This window comes from Alligator sinensis, unplaced genomic scaffold (assembly GCF_000455745.1).
Source record: "Alligator sinensis unplaced genomic scaffold, ASM45574v1 scaffold57_1, whole genome shotgun sequence".
NCBI classification, from domain to species: Eukaryota; Metazoa; Chordata; order Crocodylia; family Alligatoridae; genus Alligator; species Alligator sinensis.
In genome coordinates, this window is record NW_005842688.1 from 341,972 (window position 1) to 367,654 (window position 25,683).

Below are 25,683 nucleotides of genomic sequence, written 5' to 3' on the forward strand. Positions count from 1 at the left end.
CTACTTTTCCAGACAGAACATCAGCCTTACTTGATCTTACATCTTTCAGCATCTCCCCAGATCTGCAAAAAGAATGAGTAAGGCCTGCCATCTCCATGGGAAGAGAATGTCTGTACTTGTCAGCTGCGCTGAAGTCACTCTTACCACAAGACAAACAATAAAGTATAAAATTGGAATAAAGTTTCATCCTACGTCATAAATAAAGTTTATGACGGAGGATGATAGAAGATGCAAGGAGAAGGAATTGTTAAGTTTGGAGACAAATTTGCGAAATCAAATCAGAAATCTTTTATTCTGCTTTCCACAGACATTATTGGCGCCTCAGGTCTAGAATCTTCCACTAAAAACCAAGGTTTCTAGACAGCTTTTTCTCCAGAAGGATTCTCTTAAATCCCTTAACGTTATCTCTCCATCCTTATTTCTCAGCTCAGTTCTTGAGATGCCTGTGCATTTTGGCAGATGATTTCCTTCTCCTCTAGTCAGACAGTTTGTCTGACAAATGTAGGTGTCCTCTCTTTCCATTAGTATATTTAAGGAGGACAGCAATATACACAAAAACCCTAATCAATTTCCTTCAGTCATTCTTTATTCTTTTCAAGAGGGAGAGACATCTGTGTCAGCGTGAAATTTTCTTCTTGGTGTGAATCTAATGACAACGTGCCTGGATGTCTTTCTTAGTATGAATCAGATACTTCTTCCTCTGGAAATGCTCTCAGTCTCAGCCATCGTTGGGCAAAACTGAGGCATTTTCTTTTGCTAGACCCCTCTAGTCCATCTCAGTTTCACCTTTTCCTTGTCTGATTGGTATGCATGCCAAAGGTTTTCTAGGCCCTTGTCCAGTGAAGAGCACTCCTGATCTAGCAGTATACCCACTGACAGTCTTTTGCTTAAGTCAGATCAGAAAAATACAAAGATATATTCATACCAAGAACCCTGGTTCATATAAACATCAAAATGATAAAATGAATATAGCTTATGATTAGCTGTTAATAGAGACCAAACATGACAGAATATTCAAAATCAATCAGATTTTTTTAATATACAGTATTATTAATGTAAAGCCAATAATCAACATTATTGCTAAACATGTTTGGTGACTATGATGTTATTATAAATATTAATTTTGGGTTACCTTAATAAAGGATATTTTGAATGTATATTGATATTTTTCAGTTATTACTGTAACTGTCCAGTCAAGTAATCTTGGATAATTTCTATAATTATTTATATGATTAATTTGATTCTGAATTAATCTTTCTAGACATTAATTACTAAAGACAAAGTTATCTATGTATGCATAGAGAAGATGTTTTAATATTCATGTATCAATTCTTAATGCAGTATGTTAATGCTGAATCATTTAAACTGTTTAAATATTTCTTTATGAATTAGGCTTAAACATGGATATTCATTCATTTTAGCTTTCAAATCAGGAGTTGCTTGATCCAACTCGTATCAAAATTATTGGGAAGAATTGATTTTGGTGGGCGTAGACTGTTACTACCACCCTTAATTTCAACAATTTAAGGCTGTAGTTCTTACCCATTTTAGGCCTGAGGCATCCATCAGAAAATGCCAGCTCTTAGCAGAAAAATAATGGAACAGTTCTTCTGTTACAAAACTCAGAAATTCCCCAACAGGACAGAATGCTTTTAACTTTATTGATTCCTCTTTGAAATATCTGGGTTTATCTTATGAATCATTTTATACATCTAAAGTTGCTAATCTTGCAAAGCACTTGTGAAAGGATCTCAAAGCACCCCAAGGTGCTACAGTATCCTGATTGAGAATCACTGCTTCAAGGTATCTTATCTTCAGTGGGAGGTTGTGTATGTAGAGATCTCAGGGTTTGATCCAAGGAAAATATTTTTTTTGTAACATTTATTAATTCTTTAATTTATATATCTCTAGATACAACTTGGAAGTAGCTGAAAACAGCCCTCTCCCAACCTTTTTCTTTTTCAGTATGTATAATATCCTTAATTCTAAGCATTCTGCACAATCTAGCATAAAAAATCTGGAACAAGGGACATTTTTCTTTGTTTTAAATGGGCAAAGTCCATGGAAATGCCTCCATTTATATTAGCAGGGTATTTCGCCCACTGTTATGTTTGTATTGTGGTAGCAATCAAGAACAAGGACCATAGAAAATGAATATATTTGCTTGATGCTAGGCATTATACAGACATATGAAGATGCAGTTCCTGTCTCAAAGGCTAGGGACAGAAATTAGACATAAACCAGTATAAGTGATCAGAAACTGGTTTAAATATGTAACAACAGAAGTTCAGCGCGCACAAACCACTTTCAAAATGGCTGAAGCAATTTTAAGATAAAGCTAGATGGATGTAGTATCAGACTTAACTGATTTAGGTTAAATTAGTTTATTGAACTTCTGTCCCAGATCCCCTCCAGATTCAAGTTAACTTATAGTCCCCACAGCATCTCGGGATATTTTTCACCTCCTCCATCAATGCCCCCTTGAAGAGTGGGCAGGCTAGCCTTTGCCCAAGTTGTCTGCTCCAGCCCAGCAGGGAGGCATGTTCTAGTGCCCCTGAGCTTCTGGCGTTGGCCACTGCAGGCATGTGGCTGCATTTCTGGGATCAAAAGTGAATGCCCGTTAACTTGTTTATCAGTTCAATCTACACAGTTTAGACTAACCTGTGAAGATTGAATTGGTTCAGCCTCAGGCTTTTCAGCCATTTGTACTTAGTCAAAGAACATATGTTTGCATTAGCATTGTATTTCCAAGGTACCTAAAGACATAGTGCATAGTCATTATTTAGATAATATGTTGAGTCTTCAAGAACTCAGTATTTTTTAAGAATTTAAGCAAAATATAAAAAAGGGGGCATCTTCATGAGATACTTACTGCAGAATTGCCTAATTAACTCTGCAGTAAAGCATCACCATCTACATGTGCAAAGCTATTAATTTGGAGTAAATTGATTAACTCCTCTGTACGTTAGCACTGTCTAACACAAGTAGTATCCTACAGTAGAGTTATTTACTCTGCTGCAATACATGTGGGGCACAAGGGTGCTACAGTGTGGGGGCTGTAGATGATAGGTAATTGTAAATTTAATTCTGTGACCTTCTGTTACAAAGGGAAATACCACAGTAAGAGCTTGTATTTTATGGGTTTTCAAGGGGACACGAGTCTAAAAAGGACTCCCATCTGATCTCACTTCAAACATTTTTTGGGTTAAAGAAATGCAAAGAAACTTACTTGTGCTTTATGCAACTTCTGATGCGGGGTGGGGTCTTCCTGTGACCATGTTTTCTATGGTCCTCTCTGGAAAATAGATTTGGAACAATTAGAGTGATTAAGCAAGTTTCTTATCTCAACTTTCCATCAACTGCAGGCAGTCCTCGACTTACGACGGTTCGAGTTCCGACGAACCGCAATTATGATGCTTGTAAATTGACACCTGGGTTTCGAAGTTCCGACTCAGGTTTCAACTTTACAATGCTGAATGCAGGATTACAGGTCTGTTGGTGGAAGGGGAGGGGGAAGGAAAGGGCTGTGTGGGGGCAGATTAGGGCTCCTGCTGGTCGGCGGGGGGGCGCTGGGGCTGGAACAGGAGGTGGGGCAAATGCTGCGCAGCTGGGGCTGCACTGGGCTCTGGGAGTGGGGGCTATGGGTGCTGGGAGAAGCCACAGCTTGTCTGGCTGCTCCCCCAGCTGTCCTTGCTGGGGCGAAGAAGGCAGTGCCAGGGCTGCGCCAGATGACCACGGGAGAAGCCACAGCTCAAGCCACAGCTCATCTGCCTGCTCCCCTAGCTGCCCCCACTGGGGCAGGGCAGGCAGCTCTGGGCTGAGCTAGGCGGTTGCGGGAGAAGCTGTGACCTGTCCAGTGGCTCCTGCCACTTGTCCAGGAGGGCATGGGGTGGGATGGGGTGGGGGAGGGAAGTGTGAATCCCAGATCTGGTCTGGTCAGAGAGGGCGGGCTGCGCTCGGGGCAGATCTGAGGGCACCCCACCTATGCACTTCTGGACATGTGACCAGAGCAGCAGTGTGCTGCTCGTCTGGGAGCCATTTGCTAGGCAGCTCCTCTGGTGCTTAGTCATCACTGCTACTGTTACCACTACAGCACTATGGTACAGTACTGTACCTGTACTGAATAAAGAATAAGTCCCAGTACTGTACTGTACAGTACAGTACTTTACAAGTTCACTGTGCTGCCAGCGCGCTGTTCTGTTTCCATACTTTTTCCAAACTGCCCATAATAATGGCAGAAAAGCATAAATCCGGTGGAAGTGATGTTTCTTCTTCTAAGAAACGTAGAACAATTACTATGGAAACAAAAATGGAAATAATTAGGTCTGAAAAAGGTGAGACCCCAAATGAAATGGGTAGAGCTTTGGATATCCCCCGAATGACTATCGTGACCATCCTGAAAGACAAGGCAAGAATTCAGGAGCATGTTAAGGCCTCGGCTCCTATGCACTCAACTGTGATAACTAAGCAGCGTGTTGGACTTATTGCTCAGGTTGAGAAACTGTTAATCATTTGACTGGAGGATCAAAATAAACGCGGTGCTCCTGTGAGTTTAGGCATCATTCAGGAAAAGGCTAGGAGTCTTTATGATGATCTAAAGAAACAACAGGGGGAGAGTTCTAATGCTGAGACTTTTAGTGCAAGTAAGGGGTGGTTTATGCCTTTTAAAGCCAGGGCAAATTTGCATAACATCAAGGTCTCAGGTAAAGCTGCAAGTGCTGATGAAGAGGCAGCTTATGTTTTTCCTGAGACATTGGCTGAAATCATTGAAGAGAATGGCTATTGTGCTCAGCAGGTTTTTAATATTGATGAAACTGGACTCTTTGGAAAAAAATGCCGTTGAGAACCTACATTGCCAAGGAGGAGAAATCCATGCCAGGGTACAAAGCTGCTAAAGATATGCTCACTCTTTTGTTTGGTGCCAAAGCTGCAGGTGACTTTAAACTTAAACCTTTACTTGTGTACCATTCGGAAAACCCCAGAGCTTTGAAGGGACATTCCAAGGCATTTCTTCCAGTGATATGGCAGTCCAATCCTAAGGCATGGGTCAATAAGAACATTTTTGAGGATTGGTTTAATCATCATTTTGTGCCAAGTGTCAGGGATTATTGCAGCAAAAACAATCTTGCATTTAAAGTGTTGTTAATCCTTGACAACGCTCCTGGTCATCCACCCATCCTTGATGACACGCATCCTGTTATAAAAGTGGTGTTTCTGCCCTCCAACACCACCCCATTGTTGCAACCTATGGACCAGGGGGTAACTGCATCCTTCAAGGCCTACTATCTTAGGTGCACATTTGCCCAGGTCATCAGGGCAATTGAGAAGGAAGGTAGACCAACTCTGAAGGACTTCTGGAAGGGCTTCAACATTTACCATGCAGTTAAGAACATTGGTGAGGGATGGAATGAAGTCAAACAATCAAATTTAAATGGTGTTTGGAGAAAATTGTGTCCTTAGTTTGTGTCCAGCTTCCAAGGCTTTACAGACACTGTTGAAGAGGTGACCAAAAATGTTGTTGAAACAGGCAAAGAACTCAACTTAGACGTTGCACCAGAAGATCTTGATGAGTTGCTGGCATCCCATTTTGAAGAATTAACCAATGAGAACCTCATTGAATTGGAACATCAAAAAGTGGCAGAGGAAGAAGATGCACCCTCTGTTGAAGAGACTCCTCTTCATAAAGTCTTGACAACAAAAGTGTTGACTGAGGCATTTCAGTATTTGGAAGCTGCCATGTCCCTGTTTGAGGAACATGACCCTGACATTGAACGCAGTGCATCAGTGAATAGGGACATATCCAGCATGTATAGCTGCTACAGAGAAATTTACAAGCAAAAGAAGAGAACATCTGTCCAAACTTCCTTGTGCACTTTCTTTAAGAAAACAGACAAGACTCCTGAGAAGACTCCAGTCAAGATTCCTTCAAAAAGTCCAGCAAAGTCACCTTAAAATCCTTCCAAATAAATATGATTGCTATTTACAATATTGTATAAATACATAAATAAATACATATAGACAAGTAATATAGCTACATTTATTTATTTTATATAACTGAGTGGGTACTGTACAAAATTCTGGGTTATTTTGGGTGAAAATAGGGTATCAGGCCTTGGTTCGGGAACCAATCCTTCATTTATAACATTGTTTCCTATGGGAAAATTGATTCTGAGTTACAACTTTTCAACATAAGACGTGGTTTCCAGGAACCAATTGTGTCATAAGTCTGAGGACTGCCTGTATTAGCAAATAACTTCTGTTGATATTCCTGACCGCCCATCTTTTTTGAATGTATCTGCATATATATCACAACTGTTTTGGTTTGGTCATAGGTTTGATTTAATTTCATCCTTGTCTGAATGATTACTCTGAACAGAAAAATTCCATGTACTGTAGAATTTGTTTTTGACAGTAAACATAATGTTTATGTCTACATGTTTCCATTTATATTTAGTATTAATGCAACTATATTGTAGTTTAAAATCAGGGTTAGTGCTTTTAAAATGAGTATTTATCATTTGTCTGACACCGTCCTCATTCTCAGTCTGTTTAGTACCAGGAAAATATCATCCTTCTGTTTTGTTGGTTGGTCTTCTGCAATGCTAGTATATGATACAAAAAATCCCTGGGAATCGCACAAAGAAAAATAAATGTTTTTTCATTATTTTATTTCTATATTAAATAACATCTGAATAGAAATATTATCACTTTTATTCTATAATATAGTAATACTCATTACAAATCTTTTTTGCATTTTAAGAGGTATTTTCTGACACCCAACCGCAGGATTTTTGCTCATGGCATACTAGCACAATCCTCAGTTAAACAATATATTCCTCAAAATGAAGAAAAAGGCAGTGATATTATACCAGTATTTTAGTAGTGAGTTCCCACTTGATTTGTGATAAATCTCATGCCTTGTGAGAGCGGATACCTGTCTTTAGTGGAAATAAGGGACAAGAGAGTTAAGTTGCTACCCTGTTTAAACAAACCTGGATCCTTATGACTTAGCAGGTAGTATTATCCAGAATCTCATAAAGTACACTTTACTATTTCTGGGATGTACATTAGTAATATTGATAGGGTAGCACAATGTTGAATGTGCAGGTGTAGACTGTGTAATGGGTGATACTAGGGATCATCCCCTGGGAATTCTAATATTATAAAAGCCTTAGTCTGTCTGTCTGTCTGTTTGTAACGCTTTATTCGCACTCTGATTGATTGTCTGAAACAACCAATCAGAGTGCTCCAACAGTGTTGTGGACAGGCGGTGGTGATGTGCTGCTATGACGGCAGGGATGGAGGGGACAGAGCAGTGGGGTGAGGCTAACGGTGCTGGCCCCCCACCCTGCACAGCCCTGCTCCCTGGAGATGGCGGCAGCGATGGAGCAGGGGGAAAAGCCCCAGACCCAAAGCGGGGTGGGAGGAGCGGCTGGGCCAGTGGTGGGGGGAGTGGGCCTGGTCCTGGCCCCAGCCCTGAAGCAGCGGGGCAGGGGGGGAAGCAGGCCTGGCTCTGAAGGGGTGGGGGGGAGGGGAGAGTGGTCCCAGCCCTGAAGTGGCAGGGGGGAGGAGGGGGGGTGGGCCCAGCCCTGAAGGGGTGGGGCCAGACACAGGCTTCTGTCCCTGCCTGCCCCCTCCTGTCATTCTTGACAGACAATTTGCTAGTTATTTTTATAAATGCCTGCAAATAGTTCAGTGGGCTCCATTCAGATGTTTTAAAAAAAATCTTAAAACTATCCTTAGAAGCTCCACAAACAACCAATTTTTGGTAGAGAAACTGTGGTTGTATCCAGAAAGGGAGATCCAACTCCACTGGCTGGAAAAATCACTCTAAACCTCTACTCTTCACCTTGGTGATTAGGTCCTTGCTAGGGCATTCCAGGAAGCTCTTCCAGTACATAGCTGTTTTCTTAGTAATTAAACTGTGGTTCCTTTAAGATTTGGTGACTTAATATTTTATGATAAACTAAGTTAGTATATGTAAAGCTGTCAGGATAACAGCTCCTTTTGGTGTTGGCACTTCCTTTTAAACATGCCATTAAAGCTTAAATTCTCTAACTTTCTTTTTGCACAGTCCTCACAGTATAGATGTGTAGCCAGGTAAGTTTGGTTGCTGGTAGAGCTGAAGTCTGTTAACAGTCTCCCAGTTAAAATTTATAAAGCTTATACACAATTGCAGAGAGAACATTTACATACTTCATCTCTCAGTGCACTCAGTGCATTTACATACTCAACTTATATGTACTCATCACCATTAGGATCTGAGTACTTGCTCAAGTTTCCTACAGATTGGGTGCGTCTACATGTGCTATTAGCACACAGCCAGCAATAAACTCTGGTGTATATCACACCAGAGTTTATCACTCCCAGGAGTACTGTTTGAATGTATGTCTGGGACTGTAGCATGTTGAGCCAGGTTGGAGCAGGCGTGGCTAACAGGGGAGCTGTGGGTTCAGCCTGCCAGCCTGGAGCTGTTCCAACCTGGCTCAACATGCTGTAGAGGAGCTGGGAGGGGCACAAGGGTGCTACAATGCAGGACTAGCCGGCAGGCAGCCCCCGCACTGAAGCACCCTCATGCCCCAGCTAGCTGGGTCAGCATCTACATGTGCACTGCTGCACACAAGAAACCTCTGCAGCAGGGTAGTACTTGTAAGCACAAGTACTACCTTGCTGCAGAGTTAATTAGTTTCTTTTGGCCTCATGGGGCCTCATGTGTAGACACAGGATGTTTACTGCGGAGCTAATTAGTCTACTCCACAGTAAATGTCTTGCGTAGATGTGCCCATTGTCTGGCAATGCTTTGAAAATGCTGCTGGGTGACTCATAAAAACAGATGAATGAGACGGTAAAACAGGAGGAAACATAGGATTTATGTGCCTTGAGCCAAAACCCCAGAATTCTATTGCCTTCCAGTAAATATTCCACAATATGCAGTTCAAGTATGCCAGACTGTATTCAGCACATTGGCAGAACAGTGCACCAGGGCATGTCTGCCCAGAATATTAAGTGCTTGTTTCCAAACATTGCAGTACTACATATATCCACTGGTGTGGAGTGCAAGTACCTTAATCACAGGATCATAATAAAGCATTCGCACACTGCTGAAACAACTGTTGCTGAAGATCATTTGACCTTTATGCTCAAAACAAGTTTCAAGTGTAGTTATACCCTTTCCTCCCTCCTGCCATGCCTTGATGGAATTATTTTATTCTAAAAAGGGAGGCTGCCCCAGGGTCCCCGGGTAAGCCCTAGCCTGTTTTGGCCAGCAGGTCCCTCTTGTACCAAGCTGACCCCAGTCCTGACCTTCAAGCCCTAAGTGGAGCCCTCCGACCCTGTGTCTCAGGGTGCCAGCTGCCTTAAGGCTATTTGTGACCTCCTTTCGCCCCTACAGCTGCACCCATGCCTTGCAGATATTATTTCAAGTTGTCTGGGCTCTGGCCCATCTGTCACTCTCTAGTCAATCTGACAAGCCCCCGGTCTTGGCAAGACTGTCTTTTCTCTAGGCCCCTTATCCAGGGTTTGTCCCTCTTGACTTAAGCCTGATCTGGCCTCAACCTTCTGCTGTCTGATTCCCTGACCCTCACACAGCAGCTGTAGCCTTACCATAGCCATCAGCCTTCTGGGTCCCTGACCCCAGGCCAGGATGCTTCCACTACCAGTCTTCTGCCCTTATAGTCCCAAATCCCAGGCTGGACAGCTTCTGCTACCAGTCTTCTGCTCTTGGGGGTTCCTGTCCCTAGGCTAGACTGCTTTTACTGGCCTTGGCTTCCTGGCCTCCACCTGCATCAGCTCACAGCCCCCTGGGTTCCTGACCCCAGGCTAGGCTGTCTGATCCTGACCTTAGCCCTCTTGGCCTTGGCCTAGCATGGCACACCAGTTCCAGCCCTCTGGGTTCCTGACCCCCAGCTAGGCTGCCTGCTTCTGAGTGCCCTGTCAGCACCCCTTTGTGTCTCCATATCTCCTCCATAGCCACAATCTGGTTCTCTGGTCTTAATCATAACATAAACACAAGCCCATAGGCTGTGTAACACAGATTCTCCCTGCACTAGGTCATAACTGTCCTGCATGCTATAAGGCCCCCCTTCCTCTTTGCTTGCAGCTCACAGGGATGTCTTGAGTGCTGGTCAGTCCCTCACCTGCAGCCATCCTGTTCAGGAGCTCCTTTACCTGTTGCCTGCAGGGTCCGACTGAGTGCCTGGTCTCAGGCACTAGCCTCATGTGCCTCCCAGTGTACCACCTCTTCCAGTCAGGTGGCTCTCCAGCCACCCACAGGGGTTTCCATTTTAGGCCTGATGACCAGCCTGCCTTTCTCTGCTGCAGCATTTCATTAAGGTTACAGGAACCCCTGGCCCCATTACAGTAGTGAAACACTGGAATGAGATGGTGTGGAATCTTTCCTTTACTGATGGTTTTATACAATAGATTCAATAAACATCTGCCTAGGATGGCCCAGATACACTTGATCCTGCCTTAAATGCAAAAGGATGGGTGGCACTTTCAGCTCCAGATTTTTGTGGCTGTAAACAGATGCCTTAATTGACCAACTGACTGTCCTGTAGTTTGACCTGGATCAAAACAGGATGAATGCAGTCACTTAACGAATGTCACCCTTCTGATATGCATTGCTGCTCCTTTGCCAGCAGGTGACCAGCATGCAGCCTGAGAGGCTTGTCCCTCAATCAATGTGTAAGTCTGTACAATCCTGGGGCAAAGGGCTTTCTCATGGGACAAATGATCGCATTTGTCTGTTCATTGCCTATAATTTTAAGTAGTTATACTAGAGATGTTCAATGGCCAGCCCATGGGCCATATCTGGCCTGTGGAAGCTTGTCATTGGACCCATAGGTCTGGAAATTTGGCAGTGGTGGGCGGTGGCTATGAATACTGCCACTGCTCCCCTGCTGCCAAATTTCCAAGCCCCACGTAGTTGCATTTGCTCTGGTTGGGCTGGCTCTGCACAGAGGGATCAGGCCCCGTTCCCTTGCAGCTAGATTGATTCGGGGCCTGATTGAACCATGCAGAAATGGCCTGGCCAGGGCCTGATGCAGTCACGTGGGATCAACCTTTGGGTGGACCCTTCCCATGTGCCTATATTGGGCCCCAGCCCCCTGTGGCTGGCTACATCAGGCCCCAGCTGATCTGTTCCTGCACAGTTCTTTCAGGCTCTAGTCCCCTGCAGTTGCATCAGCCCTGGCTGGGCCATTTCTGCTCAGCTGGATCGAACCCCAGATGGGCCAGCACTGCATGCTAGATTGGGCCTGTGGACCTGGCACTGTTCATCTGGCCCACAGACCAAATAAGTCGGGCACCTCTGATTTATACTGTTGTAGCCAGTGGGGGAAGTAAATCATGGGGAGGTTCAGTAGCTTGATGTTCAGAGGAGTTGTTTATTCTCAGCTCCCACTTGAAGGAAATAAAGAACTGTGGGTATTCACCAGTAACATGCCTGAGGTCATACCTGCTAGTCAGGTATGTAGAACCCATGAATCCTAGGTCTCCATTACTGACTGCTTCCTGCTCTAACTACTAGTCCCCAGTTTTTAATCCCCTTCCCTTCTGCAGATTGCTTTCTGCATTTATGGAGGAAATTCATATACAGAAAATTGTTGATACATTTAAGACTTCTGGACTTGTGCATTGTATTACTGTCTGAAAGTATAGTCCGTATGCTGTGGGTGTAAACTTGTGGGATGTTACTTCAGAAAGATTGGTTGCTTTGTTGACTGACTACTTCTTATGGTTCAGATGCTGTATCGGCATGTAATCAAATGGTTTGTTCTTGCTAGGACAAATGAGTTTTTGAGATGTGTCCCTTTTGTTTTTCTGGTCTGATAGTCCCTTAAAACATGGTTACTTTACAAAGAAATAATGAACAAAAATTCATTTTGCTTATCCTTAGCTTTAGCTATAAAAATTAATGTATTTTAACTAAAATGTATGCCTATTGCGATAGTGAGTTGGTCTGCAGTATTTACACCCAATGAACTAGAGCTTTGAAAGACACATTATTGCTAGCTTTGCTTCTAAAATTTCATAATTATTTATAGGTACATAGAACTAGAACTACCAGAAATGCTAACTTAGATAGTAGTGTATAAACGTTTACAATCTATTTCATCAAAGATCCACAACATTAAAGCGTTGCTATTTCCCCCAGCAATATAGCTAACACACGGTAGTTACCTCACCATTGGGTTCTAAGTAAAGATAAGGCATCTACAGTTTTACGAGCATTCAGCAAGCTAACGCCAGCAATACATCTCATGTCCATGGTTGATCACACTTCCTTTAATTCATAGTAGAACTTCTGTAACTTGTCTCCACTGTTTTTACATGAAGAAGGCTATGACAACACAGGGGCAAGGAATGTAATTTTTACCTCCGTATTCACTATAGTGCCTTTTTTTCACTTGGAGTTCACATTGAATTAGCTATCTTAATGTAAACTCACACTCTTTTGTTGCATGAAGACAGAGCCAAAGCTAAACTGCAATAGTTTTGAAATCTCTTTAATTAACGGTGCCAATAGTGATCTGATCTGAAGCAGTTATGTTTTATGAAGGTAGTGTTCCATTGAGAAATTTCCGTAAGGATTTCAATATGATAGACATCTCCGGCCCTGAAGAGGCTACTCTTTTCTGTAGTGTCAGGAGTCCACATTGTGATGTCTTCTCATTCAGTTGCTCACTACAGTTACCCACTCAGTTGTATTATATATATTTGAAACTGTTTCTAAATGGATATATTTACATAATAGTTTTTAATAGTTTCCTTTGAGGAGGGATGTTTCATACATTTAAATGGATTTCTGAGTTTTACTTCCCTATCAAGGAATAATTAGAATAGCCAAGGAAACAGTAAGTAGGATACAAGTTATAAAACAAAATTGCCACATGAATTAATTGCCTGCAGTTTATCAGGTTTGGTCATTTGTTGCAAGTTATTTTAATAGCACTTGCTGAATTTAATATGATTTTTTCCTGAGTTATGTTTTCGGTCTAGCTTTCTGGTCTGTGTATTTTACTTGATGTCTGTGAGTTTTGCACTTATAGGAAAGCACGAATTGGAGCATACAGAAAGGTCATTCAAAATAAACCAAACTATCTGGGATGTACAATAAAAAACTTTCTGCCTATTACAACAGTAACCAGTCCAGAGAAATCCTAAATTGCTCTTATAATTTCTGTTGTGAATATCTTTCCTTAATCGGCCTTTATGTCCTTTACTAAATAATTTTGGGGTATGCCACAAAAAAAAATCAAAATTACTAGAGTAGAAACATTAACTAACTTTTTATAATGAAAGTAATTATGAATGCAATGTTGATACATTTGTAACCCGGGCGGTACTCCAAGAGGTACCCCCTCTCCAATTGAAGGGATCAAAGCAGGTGCACAAGTGCTGTGGGAGGTGTAGGGACTCTTGTCCCCCTATAGAGCAGAGCCAGACCACCAATGGGGACTTAACCATATACCTTTTAATGAGGGAACAATACTGGGAACATAACAGGCATAAATCAGGGGGTATAGTAGACACTACAATGCCCCAAGGGGGCAGGATTCAACAAAGGTTAGACACTTACAATCATTGACAAAAGACAGGGTTAACAAAATATAAACCACAAACAGCAGAGCAAACAATACTGGTTGGTGAAATATAAAAAGGCACAAAATACAAAATGTCAAATGACAAGGATCTATAGGGCCTAGGTACCTGGAGGTGGAAAAAAGGGGAAAGCACAATGGCCCGTTTCCACTGCAAGAAGATTTGTTTCTTGTATAGCTCAATCATCCCAAGTCACCCCAGTTGGGACTTGAACTTAGATCTTCCATGTGGTAGGTAGAAACTCTGCCACACAGCCACCACTGCTAAGGGTCTTGACCTTTCTGGAGCCCTGGCCTCACATCGAGCTGCCTGGCCTTGGATTGGAGGAGCTGGAAGCCAAGCTGGGAACCTCTTAGGTCACTGCTGAGATCCTTGCTGGAACTGAGGAGCCTCTACTGCTGGCCGCAGCCTCTCATAGGGGATCCTGGAGCCCAGCAGGAAGCCTCTCCTGCTGGCTGCACACCGTGCTGCTGAGGGTCCAACTCCTGTCTGCAGGTCCCAGTCCTTCAGGCCTTTCTGGGGCAACTGCTCCCGCCCTGCTAGTTCAGCTCTTGCCAGCTCTTTGAAGCTCCTTCCTCGTGGTCCCTCACTGGTCTCTCTGAGTCAGCCGTGCTGCCCCTTTTATCCCCATCCAGGTGACCCAAGGGGCCAATCAGGGGACATGGAGGGTGAGTCTCTGGGGCCTGATTGGTGAGGAAAGGGAATCCCAAGTCCTCCAATCATCTTTTGCCCTTTCAGAACCCCTGGGCTTAGTCACTACCAGCTAGCCTGTCACACATTTTATGAAGAGTAAAGATTGTTGTATTTTTGGTTTGGGTAAGGGCTGAGTTCTTGGTCTGGTATAGTGGTGATATTTGAAACTTCCCAAGCAATTTTCCAGAGTGCAACTGACATGTTATAAAATTCTGAGCACGTATTTGAGGAGAAGATCTAGGAAAGAATTCTAGCTGATACGGTATGTTGTAGTACTGTGAAATGCTTTGGAAAAATTGAGAAGAATACTTCTCTATACTAAATAATTAAAAATGTATTAAGCTATATAAATTTTATAGGCTAGATCAGGGGTTGTCAACTGGGGGTACACGTACCCCTGGGGGTACTTGGGAAGGCCCAAAAGGGTATGCGCGGGCAGGCAGGGACAGAGCACTGCCACCCAACGTCCCGTGCTGCCATCTCTCAAGAGCAGGGCTGGGGTGGGGTGGGGCGAGGGCAGCGGCACCCCTCTGTGGGTGGCACAGGTCCCACCCAGCCAGCCGACCAGATGCAGGGTGGAGGAGAGAGAGCTTGCATGCAGCAGCCACTGCCGCCACCTACCACCCTGCACTGGTGCCGCTCTGCGTACGGCCACCGCCACCCCCTACCCCGCCCCACACTCTACGTCCAGCTGCGTGCCATCCTCCTTCTGCTCTGCATCCGGCCACTGCCAGTCCCTCTCTCCCCCCATTTCATGTCCAGCCACTGGGGGTACACTTATTGAAAAAGGTTGAAAACAGATATTCAAATGGTACAGATCGTGGTAGCTGAATCTAACCCTACATGTACTTTGGATATTGAAAAAGATTGAGTACATACCAACAAAGTGTAGTTTTTAAGATTTAAAAAATTCTATTACAGTTTAGGATGCAAACAGGACATTACATAAGTGTTTATGTTAAAGCAATGTGAAATTAAAATGATTGACAGAAAATTCACTCTAAAAGTCTCCTGTCTTTCTTGTGCATTCATATGCCGAGTGATACCTTGGTTATAAACCATGGCCATAATTTTTCATTTGAATCTATCTAGATGATCCCTTGTGCTATAAGGAACCTTATTGATTAGGCATAAGGATATGCCCACTGGATTCATTTGAATAACTAGGTCTTATGAACATAAATATGCAGACCATACTTAGACAAAATTTCCATTAGCTTTAAGGGGTGCCTTGCCTACTGAAGGATTTCATGGACAGGTTCTGTGGCAGCAAATTGACTAGGTGGCAACTGTGCTACCTCTTTAGTGGTGGATTTTCATTTTATAAGTGTATTTTGTTAGTGCCTGTTGTCTTATTGGGTGCCTATACATGAGTGCAGAGGCCGCTACGACACTCTGGAATTCCAGCACATGGGAGCAAGCAGACAGTTAATCTAGTCTACTAGAGCGTGGCAGTTACTGTGCTCCAGCAGCCTCCTGTGTCTCATGTATCAGCGTCCCTGCACTTAAAAATGGTGGCGGGGATGCTTGAACTAAAGATTGTTTGAGGAGCTTCAGTTTAAGCACCCCCATGGCTCTTGGAGCCGCTCTAATTAAAACACTGGACTCAAGTCCCAGAGCATGTGTAAAAGTCCCCATAGGATTTAGATTAGAAAAATCTTAAATTAATCCTAGATGTGTGCTTCTGAGTACCTAAGTAAATGACTTGTCAGAAGTCCTCAGCACGTAGTATGGTTTAATTGAGGTCCCTACAATTAAGGACGTAAATAGTGTTTAAGGGTGAGGAGGAGGCGGTAGCGAGCTGAGCCGCACAACACAGCCTACGAAGCCCTGTGCTGGGAAGGAGGGAGCACCTGTGAATGAACATCTAAGTACTTTATCGATCAGTTATTAGGCTGCCTGCTGTTTTCCTCTTAGGTTATTGGTACTAGTCCCCCTTGCCCTCCCCACCCCTCCTGCCTTCCCCCTTACTTCCTGCCCTGCCACCGTTTGGGTCCTGCTGGGGCACTGCACAGCTTCTCTTCCCCCACTTCTCTGCCAGACTGTGCTATCCTGAGCTAAACAATAACTGGTAAGCTAATTGATTATCACTGGGCTTATCGGTTAAACATTGCTTAACCTTTCACAACCCTATCATCAATAAAGCATCACCAGGAGCTAGATCAAACTTGTGGGATAGAGTTCAGTGATCACTCAGAACCAAGGAGTCTGAAAAAGGCCTAAGTCAGTGTCTGAATTCAGCATTGTGTAATATGAATCTCTGGGAAACACAGCACCTAGCACGTGCTGGCTGTTGCAAGAGCCTCAGAAAAGGTACAGTTTACCACGCATACTACATCAGAGCTGGCACCAGCAAACATCAATATCCTTCTGTGCCTATGGTCCTGTTGATATTTTCAGAAGCTTCTGTTTGTTGGAGACAGGCAGTCATGTCATAATATGTGTTTATGACACAATTGAGAAATAGGATGTTGCTATAAATTTTAATTTCCCCTGAATTAAGCCGGGATTTAATGCCACTAATCAGGAGGTGGCAAGCCAGTATACTAACGCATTGTGCTACTCTCTGCATCTAGACATTAGAGCAGTGGGGGCCAGCCTTTCTGGTAGGTGTGCCCAAATTAAGCCCTGTTCCCTTTGAGTGCCACTCTGATTTCCTTCTCTTACCCAATCTGCTGCTCTGCTTTCCACTCCCCACACTATTTCCACTGTGCTGCCTGCCTTACACACATAAGCTGTCCATGTCACTTGTGGTACTAGTTGCCCAGCCTTATGTTAGAGCAGTGGCCACCAACCCGGGGACCCCAATTGACAGGTAGATCCCAGAGCCTCTTTGGGTCAGTCTTGGGCTGGGGAGACTGCTGGGCACATGTACATATGCACACCCACTGCCCACAGCCCCAGCAGGTCAATCTGTGGGGGAGGGAAGGGGCAGGGGCCAAATTGAGGCCCTGGCGGTGAGTGAGTGACCGTGTGGCCCAGCCAGGAGCAGGGGAAGGTAAGTAGGGCCCAAGCCTGGCTGGGTGATCGAACGATTGTAGCTTGGGGGGCTCTTCTAGGGCCATGGAGAGGGGTTCCCTGCCCATTTCTGTGGGGGCAGAGGCAACAGAGGCAGCTGCTGCTGCTGTGTGCCTTGAGTCCCCACTGCAGTGGCCAAGTGCAGGCATGGCTCAGCTCAGCAGCGGGGACTCATGTGGGGGTGGCCCTGGCCCAGCTGGGTCTGGGAAGATCTAATCATTCAGGGGTGCAAGGGGTGGCTTCTGACACCCCCACCTGTGCTTGGGGTGGGCAGCCCACAGCAGCAGCCGCCTCATCCTGAGCACAGGTGTGTGGGGGGGGGCATGGGCCCCCGGGACCTCTGCCAGGCTGTGCCCAGCAGCAGAAGCCTCTGGGTCTCATGTGCCTCTGGGTCTCGGAGACTTCCAGACCCGGCCAGGCTGAGGCCAGACACCATGTTCCTCCCCCTTCCAGGTGGGCTTGGCTCAGTGCAGCATAGGGGTGGCACAGAAGTGGGTCGGGCCCTGGCCTGGCCAGGTCTGGGACTCTCTGTGACCCAGGGGCACACGGTGGGGGCTCCTGCTGCTGGGCACAGCCCGGCAGAGGCCCTGGGGGCCTCTGTCCCCCACAACCTGTGCTCAGGACAAGGCGGCTGCTGCTGCCTGCCCGCTGCCCCCAGAGCACAAGTGGGGGGGCACAGGTCCCTGGGGCCTCCTCCAGGCTGTGCCCAGTGGTGGGAGCCCTGCCCCCACATGTCCCTGGACTACGGACAGTCCTAGATCTGGCTAGGCCAGGGTCCGATGCCACACTAGTCTGGCTGCTGAGTGGACGTGGTTCAGCGTAGCCACAGCACAGAAGTGGGATCGGGCCTCAGCCCGGCCCAGCTGGGTCTGGGACACTCTGTGGGGTGGGGGGCAGGGTGAGGTGGAAGGGGGCGTGGTAGATCCGGGGTGCCCTTTACTTCCAAAAAGTGATCTTCACCATAAAAATGTTGGAGACCACTGTGTTAGAGGGGTTTAGTCACTTGGCGTAATTTTGTAGTCTGCTACTCATTGTGCATGTTTTACCTGTTGTTCTGGCTGAAACTGGAATTTATGGTCATAGGATGATTTTTTCCACATTCCCAGTCCTGTCCCCAATTTTTTTTCTTGGCTTTTCACTACAGTTTGCAGATGCTTCCAAGTGACTTAGGAACTTATAACCCATTTTCAAATATAAATTAGTTACGTTCATCTGCAGTGAAAATTAGGGCATGGATACATAACGCAGCTTTAAAACCAGTGGAGAACAGACACATGATGTGAAGCCCCGCATTAGTGTAATTTACTCAATCCTAATGTCATTTTTTTTCAGGAAGCATCTGGGGATAAAACTGCATTAATGTGAGTTATATCAGTGTATGTTGTGTGTATGCAGCTTATTCTAGGTCTTGTGCTAAACTTGCCAGCTTGCTGGGATGGATCTGGACTGTGAGGAGCCTTTTGGGCTGGATCCAAACTTTTGTCTGGTACAGCTGTTGCTTGCCCCACTCCACCCCACCTGCACATATCCCCAGTAGGACTCTGTATTTAGAAATTTGGTGGTGGGTTCTACCCATGAATTGCTGGCCCCTTCAGGGGCCTGGTGGGCCATATCTTCGACACCCTTGTTCTAGGTTATATGTTTGCACAAGGCAAACTAGCTATTACTTGTTCCCCAATCACCTAGACATGCGGCACTGTAATAGCTGCCTGCTGCAGCTATAACCAGCTCTGCCCAGAGATAGCTAAACATTTGTCCACTGCCCGCTGGGGTGATTTACATGGGTGAAAAAATCCAATGTGGGTGAAAGGACAGATTTACAACCCAGTTACTTCCCTAAACAGGCAGATAGCTGTCTACCAGGATTTATAAAAGAGCCAAAATAAATTCACCACCTTAATCCTTTTTAAAAGACTGGAGATTTCCAGCCAGTGGCAGTTAGACAGCTCACTCATTTAGTTGTTTTTTGTAACTGTCACTAGGCATTCATCTGTAACATTAGGTGCCCAAATCCACTTGTAGATCTGGCTCTTAGGCACTCTTAAATTTTGATCCAAGGGTTATACCAGTTTAATATTTCAAATGTAACCTATTCAGGTTATAATTTTGGTGATCTTGTTTGACTGGTTTTAAAGCATAGTTTACTCTTTTTGTCAGATCTAAATCATCTGTATTTCCCTTTCCTATCTGCATACTAAAGTATCTGACACATTATGATGGTAATGCTAAACAATGAAAAATAGCTGACATGAATCAACTTTCATTTTGCATTAGGTTAACAATGCTGACTTAATATTTTGCCTCATTCTGCATTGCCCATGAGCAAAAAGACTACTGCTTACTTCTGTTTTTCTGATCTAATCTTGTTACACATTCCAGATGGTAGTATAAATGCTCTTTTATGAATCCTTTTTAGAAGCCCAGACGTGTTTTCTGCTTGCATTTATTGAAACTCTTGCTATTGTAATTGCTGTGGATATATAATTATGCATATATGTAAATATATATTTTTAGGGAGATAACTTCTCTTCCTTTCATCTTTCTTGGGGTTATGTAAGGCTGCTGAATGTTCATCTGAAGGTGGTAGGCTTAAGATTGCTGTATTTATGCCTATTTTATCACATTCAAGATTCTTCTTCCATTATTTATACATTAATGGATTAACAATTGCTGTAATTTCAGAATTACAGGAGAAGCTATAACCAGCTCTCCTTTCTTCCTCTCTTCCCCAGAACTATATTCACTCCTGATTTACATGCAACTTAAAGCCACCCACGCTGCTACAGGCAGCATGGTTAGATAGCAGATTTGCTTTTGCAAATCAAGATGAATACGTAGATGTGAAATAGAACAATGCCAGTAGGGCTATAGTACTGCAAGCCTAGGAATCAGGATATTAGACTCTCCTAGATGTAGCTGTAAGTTTCTCATGCTCCTACATGGCTTATCCATTGGATTGTCTCCATTTCTCCATTTTTGTCTCCAGACTATATTGCTGCTGCTGCTTCCATGAGGCATGTGTCTAGCAGCCATTCCTTCAAGATATCCAATAAGTTTCTTAGTATGGAAATGCTTAGAACTGGAGTGGGCAAAATACGGCCCATGGGCTGCATCCAGCCCGCGAGGCCATTCTATCTGACCCACGGGGCCCCTAAAAATGTAGAAAATTAATATTTATCTGCCCTTGGTTCTTGTAAAAAATGACAGGAACCAAGGGCAGTAGGACCCAGGGGAGGCCCGCCGGGCGGCCCCCCAAAACGGCAGGGCCTGCCTGGCTCCGCCTCTCCCAACCGGAAGCCCCAGCCGGGGCTTCTAGCCTGGGAGCATGTGGCTGCTCTGCACAGGAACCACAGGTAAGGGCAGAAGAGAAGGGCTGGTGGGGGAGAAGGGCTGGGGGGGAACCTGGGTAGGGACGGAGCATGGGGCGGGGGAAAAGTGGCCCCTCGCCCTCCATGTGGCCGGCGCCCCGCACTGTAGCTGCTTGCAGTCCACACGGGGCTGTTCGTAGCAGGCACAAGCAGCACCAGGTGGGCTGCGAGCGGCAATAGCGCAGGGTGTTGGGCATGGGGTGGGGAGGGCCTGCGTTTCCCCCCCCGCACTCAGCACCACCTTGTGACCTGGCCCCACTGCCAGCCTGGGCCCCACGCCAGCTCTGGGCTCTCACGTCTGGGCTGTGTGTGGTGACAGCAGCTGCGGCCTCCCCACTTGCCACATCGTGCAGTGTTTGCCACCGCTGCCTCTAGGCTGCCCAGTGCGTGAGCTCTGGGTGGGCAGCAGCAGCCAACACTGACCAGCGTGGCAAGCGGGGGAGCCTCAGCTGCTTCTGCCGATGAGCAAGTCTGGAGCTGGCACAGGGCCCAGGCTGGCAGTGGGGCCAGGTTACAAGCTGGTGCTGAGTGTGGGGAAAAGCAGCCCCTCTCTTGTCCCATGGCCAGCACCCTGCGCTGTAGCCACTTATAGCCCATGTGGGGCTGCCTGTGCCTGCTCCAGACAGCCCTGCGTGGGCTGTGAGCACCTGCAGCAAGGAGCTCTGGCCATGGGGTGGGCGAGGGGCCGCTTTTCCCTGCACTCCGCACCAGCTTCTTCCTTGCTGGCGAGCAGGTGGTCGGGGCTGTGCACTACCCCCCCGCCTCTACCGTGGGGCTGGGGGGCACTGGGAATGTGTGGGTGGGGAGCCAGCAGGAGCACAGGGCCCACACTGGTGCCCCGGGGCCAGTGTCAGCGGGCCCCATAGCAGGGTGGCAGGAGTGTGGGGTCCCAGCCGGAAGGGGCTCTATGGAGCTGGGCCAGCTCCCCACTCTCTGCTGGTGCAGCCCAGTCCATCTCCACAGACCCCTGCCAGCCTGCGCCCCGCTTTGGGCCCCACTGATGCTGGCCCTGGGACATTGGTCCTAAGACATTGGGACATTGGTCCCAAGATGGTGACCAGGGGGCGGGGCACCTGTCAAGGGGTGGGGCTACACATGCGGCCCTCGACAGCCTGCCAAAACTGGGTAAGCGGTCTTCCACCTGAAATAATTGCCCTCCCCTGGCTTAGAAGGTGGTTGGTAGATCAGAGAAGAATTATAACCTCTCTTTCTGCCCTTTACAAAAAGAAATAAAAATTATTTGGTACAATTTGAAATGTTTGGAAAAATATCAGTGCGTGCACAAATGTGGTGTCTCAGTAAGCTGATGTATTTTTCTGAGGACATAATGCTACTTGATATGGAACCGATAAAGGTGTTATGGGAGAGAAGTGTAGCTCAGCACACTTCTCTGAAGTCTTACGGTGTCACCTTAATGTCTTGCCAGCTGAGACGTGGGTGTCCTGCCATTGAACTCAAGTGGAAGTGGTAATGCAATTTCTGCAATGAGGGCAGAACACATGCCCACGCAGACGGCCTGTGCGGAATATATTGAAACATTTACATATCAAAGCAGCTATGGTTTTTGTTAGAGCGCAGCACAGTGTTCATATTTGTCTTGTTGGTTTTTTGCAAAAGATCCAGGTCTGCTTGTTGAATCTTCTTTGCAAGATTCTTCAGGGCATATTAGAGCTAAAGTTCATAATTACCTACTGGCTTGGTGACAGTCACAATAGGGAAGTGTTCCAATGTTTTCTACTCAAGGTTTCACAAGTGTTTTATGTAGTACTTACATTTATTTACTTTGTACACTTTCCCTTGCCCTTTTTGGCAATGGGTGAAGACTGTTTTTCTACTCACCAGTCCGACTTGCAGGCAGTCCTCAGACTTATGACACAATTGGTTCCTGAAAACCATGTCTTAAGTAGAAACGTTGTAACTCGGAACCAATTTTCCCATAGGAAACAATGTTATAAATGGGGGATTGGTTCCTGAACCAAGGCCCCATACCCTATTTTCACCAAAAATAACCCAGAATTTTGTACTCAATCAATTATAGATAATATAGCTATTTTAATGTATTTATATTGTAAATAGCAATCATACTGATTTGGAAGGACTTCTTTGCTGGACATTTGGAAGGGCTCTTGATTGGACTTTTTGAAGGGTTCTTGGCTGGAGTCTTCTCAGGAGTCTTGGCTGCAGGTTTTTCTGGAGTCTTGTCTGCTTTCTTAAAGAAAGTGTCCAAGGAAGTTTGGACAGATGTTCTCCAAGGAGATGGGTGATGCAGCAAATTTGTTCGCTGGCATGGCATCGCATCAGATCAAGCGTTGTAAAGTCGAAACTGATGTCATAAAGTTGAAACAGGGTGTCAATTTATAAACGTCGTAAGTGCGAGGCGTTGCAACTTGAAACGTCATAAGTCAAGGACTGCCTGTACTTTATATGTATTCTTATGCTGTCAAGGGCCACTGCAGTTATTACGAAGAGGGGATCAATAGCTTGTTTAGACAGAGTAAGAGATGATGTGAGAGAGGTTGCAGCTTCCTCTTCTCTCAGTACCTTTGTCTTTCTTCTGCTAAGATTTTGGCATCGTGTAATTTTGGGCCAGTGGGGCCAAATGTGGGGAGTTTGAGCCTGTCTTTATTATCATCAGGCAAGTAATAAAATAAACATACAAAAGATGGATTTTTTAAGAAGCAGACTTGGCACAGTAAATAAGAAAGACAGTGTGCCCTAAGGGGACCTGTTTTACCAAACAAATAACCTTTATCAGACCTTTTGGAACCATGTTCAGTGGATTATTTTTTTTATGTACCTAACTCTTGGGACTCTTGAATTTTGAAGATAAATTGTAAACATATTAAAAATGCAGATGGTTGCAGAGTATCACAGAGATATTCACTTCTGCTGGGTACTTCCTGGGTTGGTTTAAGCTGTGAAATATACATTAAGGCCACCATGTCAAAAAATTACATGTAAAAATAATTCTGTTTCTGTCAGAAGTATAGGTTCCAAATCATACTTGAAAGGAGTATCATGAAATGGGGATATTTAGAATCCTTTAGCGCTGTATTTCTGTTTACCTTGTAACACTGTATAATTGAATTAAGTCAACAGAGGCAAATATCTATGCGCAATGGCACATCAAAATGCTGTTGAAGATTTGGTCCTTCAGAACAGTTTGGGACTGACTGTCTGAGCCTAGTATAATAAGCCGATAAAGATTAGGGTTTGAAATCCAAACAGAAGATTATACACAGTATAGCACAAGTTATGTCTGTTGCAAAGATGTTGCATCCCTGTTGCCTTGATAATGCTATTAGCAAATGTGTCAGTATGATCTCTTCCTAATTTCTGTATAGTAATGCTTTGTTTTGATCTTCACTGTAGTATTAACGTAATTTGCAGTCAGAGTTGATTACACATATGACTCAGGCTAGGGACAGAAGTTACACATAAACCAGTTTAAGTGATCAGAAACTGATTTAAACCTGTAGCAGAACAGAAGTTCAGTGCACATAAACCAGTTTCAAAATGGCCAAAACTGGTTTAAGATAAACCTGGTTGAATGTAGTATCAGACTAAACTGACTGAGGACAAACCACTTTATAGAACTTCTGTTCCAGGCCCCTACCTGGTTTAAGTTAAATCAGAGTCCCCCAGCATTCCAGCATGCTCTGGAGCCCTGAGCTGTGCTGTGCTTTCTGCTCCAGACAGCAGGACTGGCCCTGCCTCTCTGCCCTCTAGCCAGAGCAAGGGCAGGGGTCCGACCAGATGCTGGCCATTCATGGCCCCCTGAGGCAAAGGGGGCATGGAGGGGGCTTATCTTCCCTACCTCTCCTCTCCCACCGGGGAACCACAGGTGACGTCTGTCAGCCCCGGCCACCACCTCTACTGTTTGCCCCCATGCAGACTGAGCACCCCCTGACAGGGGCTGCTCTGCCCCAGCCAGGCAGACCCTGGCTGGGGTCCTCCAGGGGGGATGGGGAGGAAGAGGGAATAAACCCTCTCCCTGCCCCCTTTGCATCAGGGAACCATGCTGGGCTCGCATCTGGGCATGCCTGACAGGACTCCTGACAGGGGCAGCAGCCCCATGGGGGCTGCAAGCCTCTTCCCTCTTCTTGGTGGGGTGGGGGCCCTGAGAGGGGACTGTGCTGTGCAGCCTGCATGGGGTGTGCAGTGGCGGCGGCAGGGCTTGGAGGGGTGGCTCTGGGGTTAAGGCAAATTTTGGGGTGGCCATAGCACCCCCCCAGGTCCCACCTAGCATTGCTGCTGCTTAGCACCCCATAGCCACCCATCCCAGCCCTGCCGCTGCCACAGCTTGCCCCAGTTCAGCCCCACAGGCCCAACTCTAGCCTCAGCCTCGGGTAGATGGTGGTGCTGGGCCAGGCTGGGTCACAGGGACAGGGCCCTTCCCAGCTGGCTGCAGCTCAGGCTGGGGCCATGGGAGTTGTGCGCCTGGTTTGCTCCTGGCTCCCCATGCCCAGGCCAGGCCGGGCTGTCAGGGAGCTGCTGCAGCAGGCAGGGCTCTCTCCCTCCTCCTCCCTCATCACAGGGCAGGGGGTAGGGGCTCTGTGCAGCATTGCCTTAGCCCCTCTGTGACAGTCCAGCCAGGCCTGGCATGGGTGCAGGGACCTGGGAGCAATCCAGGTGCACAGCTCCTGTGGCCCCAGGCTGAGCCACAGCTGGCTGGGAAGAGCTCTGCCCCTGCAGTCCAGCCCAGCCCAGTCTGGCCCCGCCATCTATCTGCCTCACCCAGGGCTGGGACTGAATGATTTTAGGTTGACATTATGAGTTCTGCCTCACATGCTAAGGTTTGAGTAGAACAAATACAATTAGGTATGAATTAGCATACTAAAATTCCTGTGATGGTGGCTTTTAGACATTATAAAACCTTTCCTTCATGGATAGATCTAGGATTTTGAAAAGGTGCAGATGGTGTGCTGCTGAACAGCTGGTTTTAAACTTTGGGTGCAGCAAGAATCAAGGGGAGGTGCAGCCATATCACTGCACTCTT

At 45.8% G+C, this 25,683-nt stretch overlaps 1 protein-coding gene across 1 annotated transcript in view; it reads left to right on the plus strand.

The window, feature by feature from the left end:
• Positions 1-4,833: 4,833 nt before the first annotated feature.
• KIAA1549L (KIAA1549 like) overlaps positions 4,834-25,683 on the plus strand; it is a 250,006-nt gene continuing 229,156 nt past the window's right edge. The window contains exons 1-2 of the mRNA XM_025215928.1: positions 4,834-5,395; positions 5,528-5,776. Of these exons, the coding sequence (XP_025071713.1) occupies positions 4,834-5,395; positions 5,528-5,776 (811 nt within the window). The remainder of the gene's footprint in view (positions 5,396-5,527; positions 5,777-25,683) is intronic.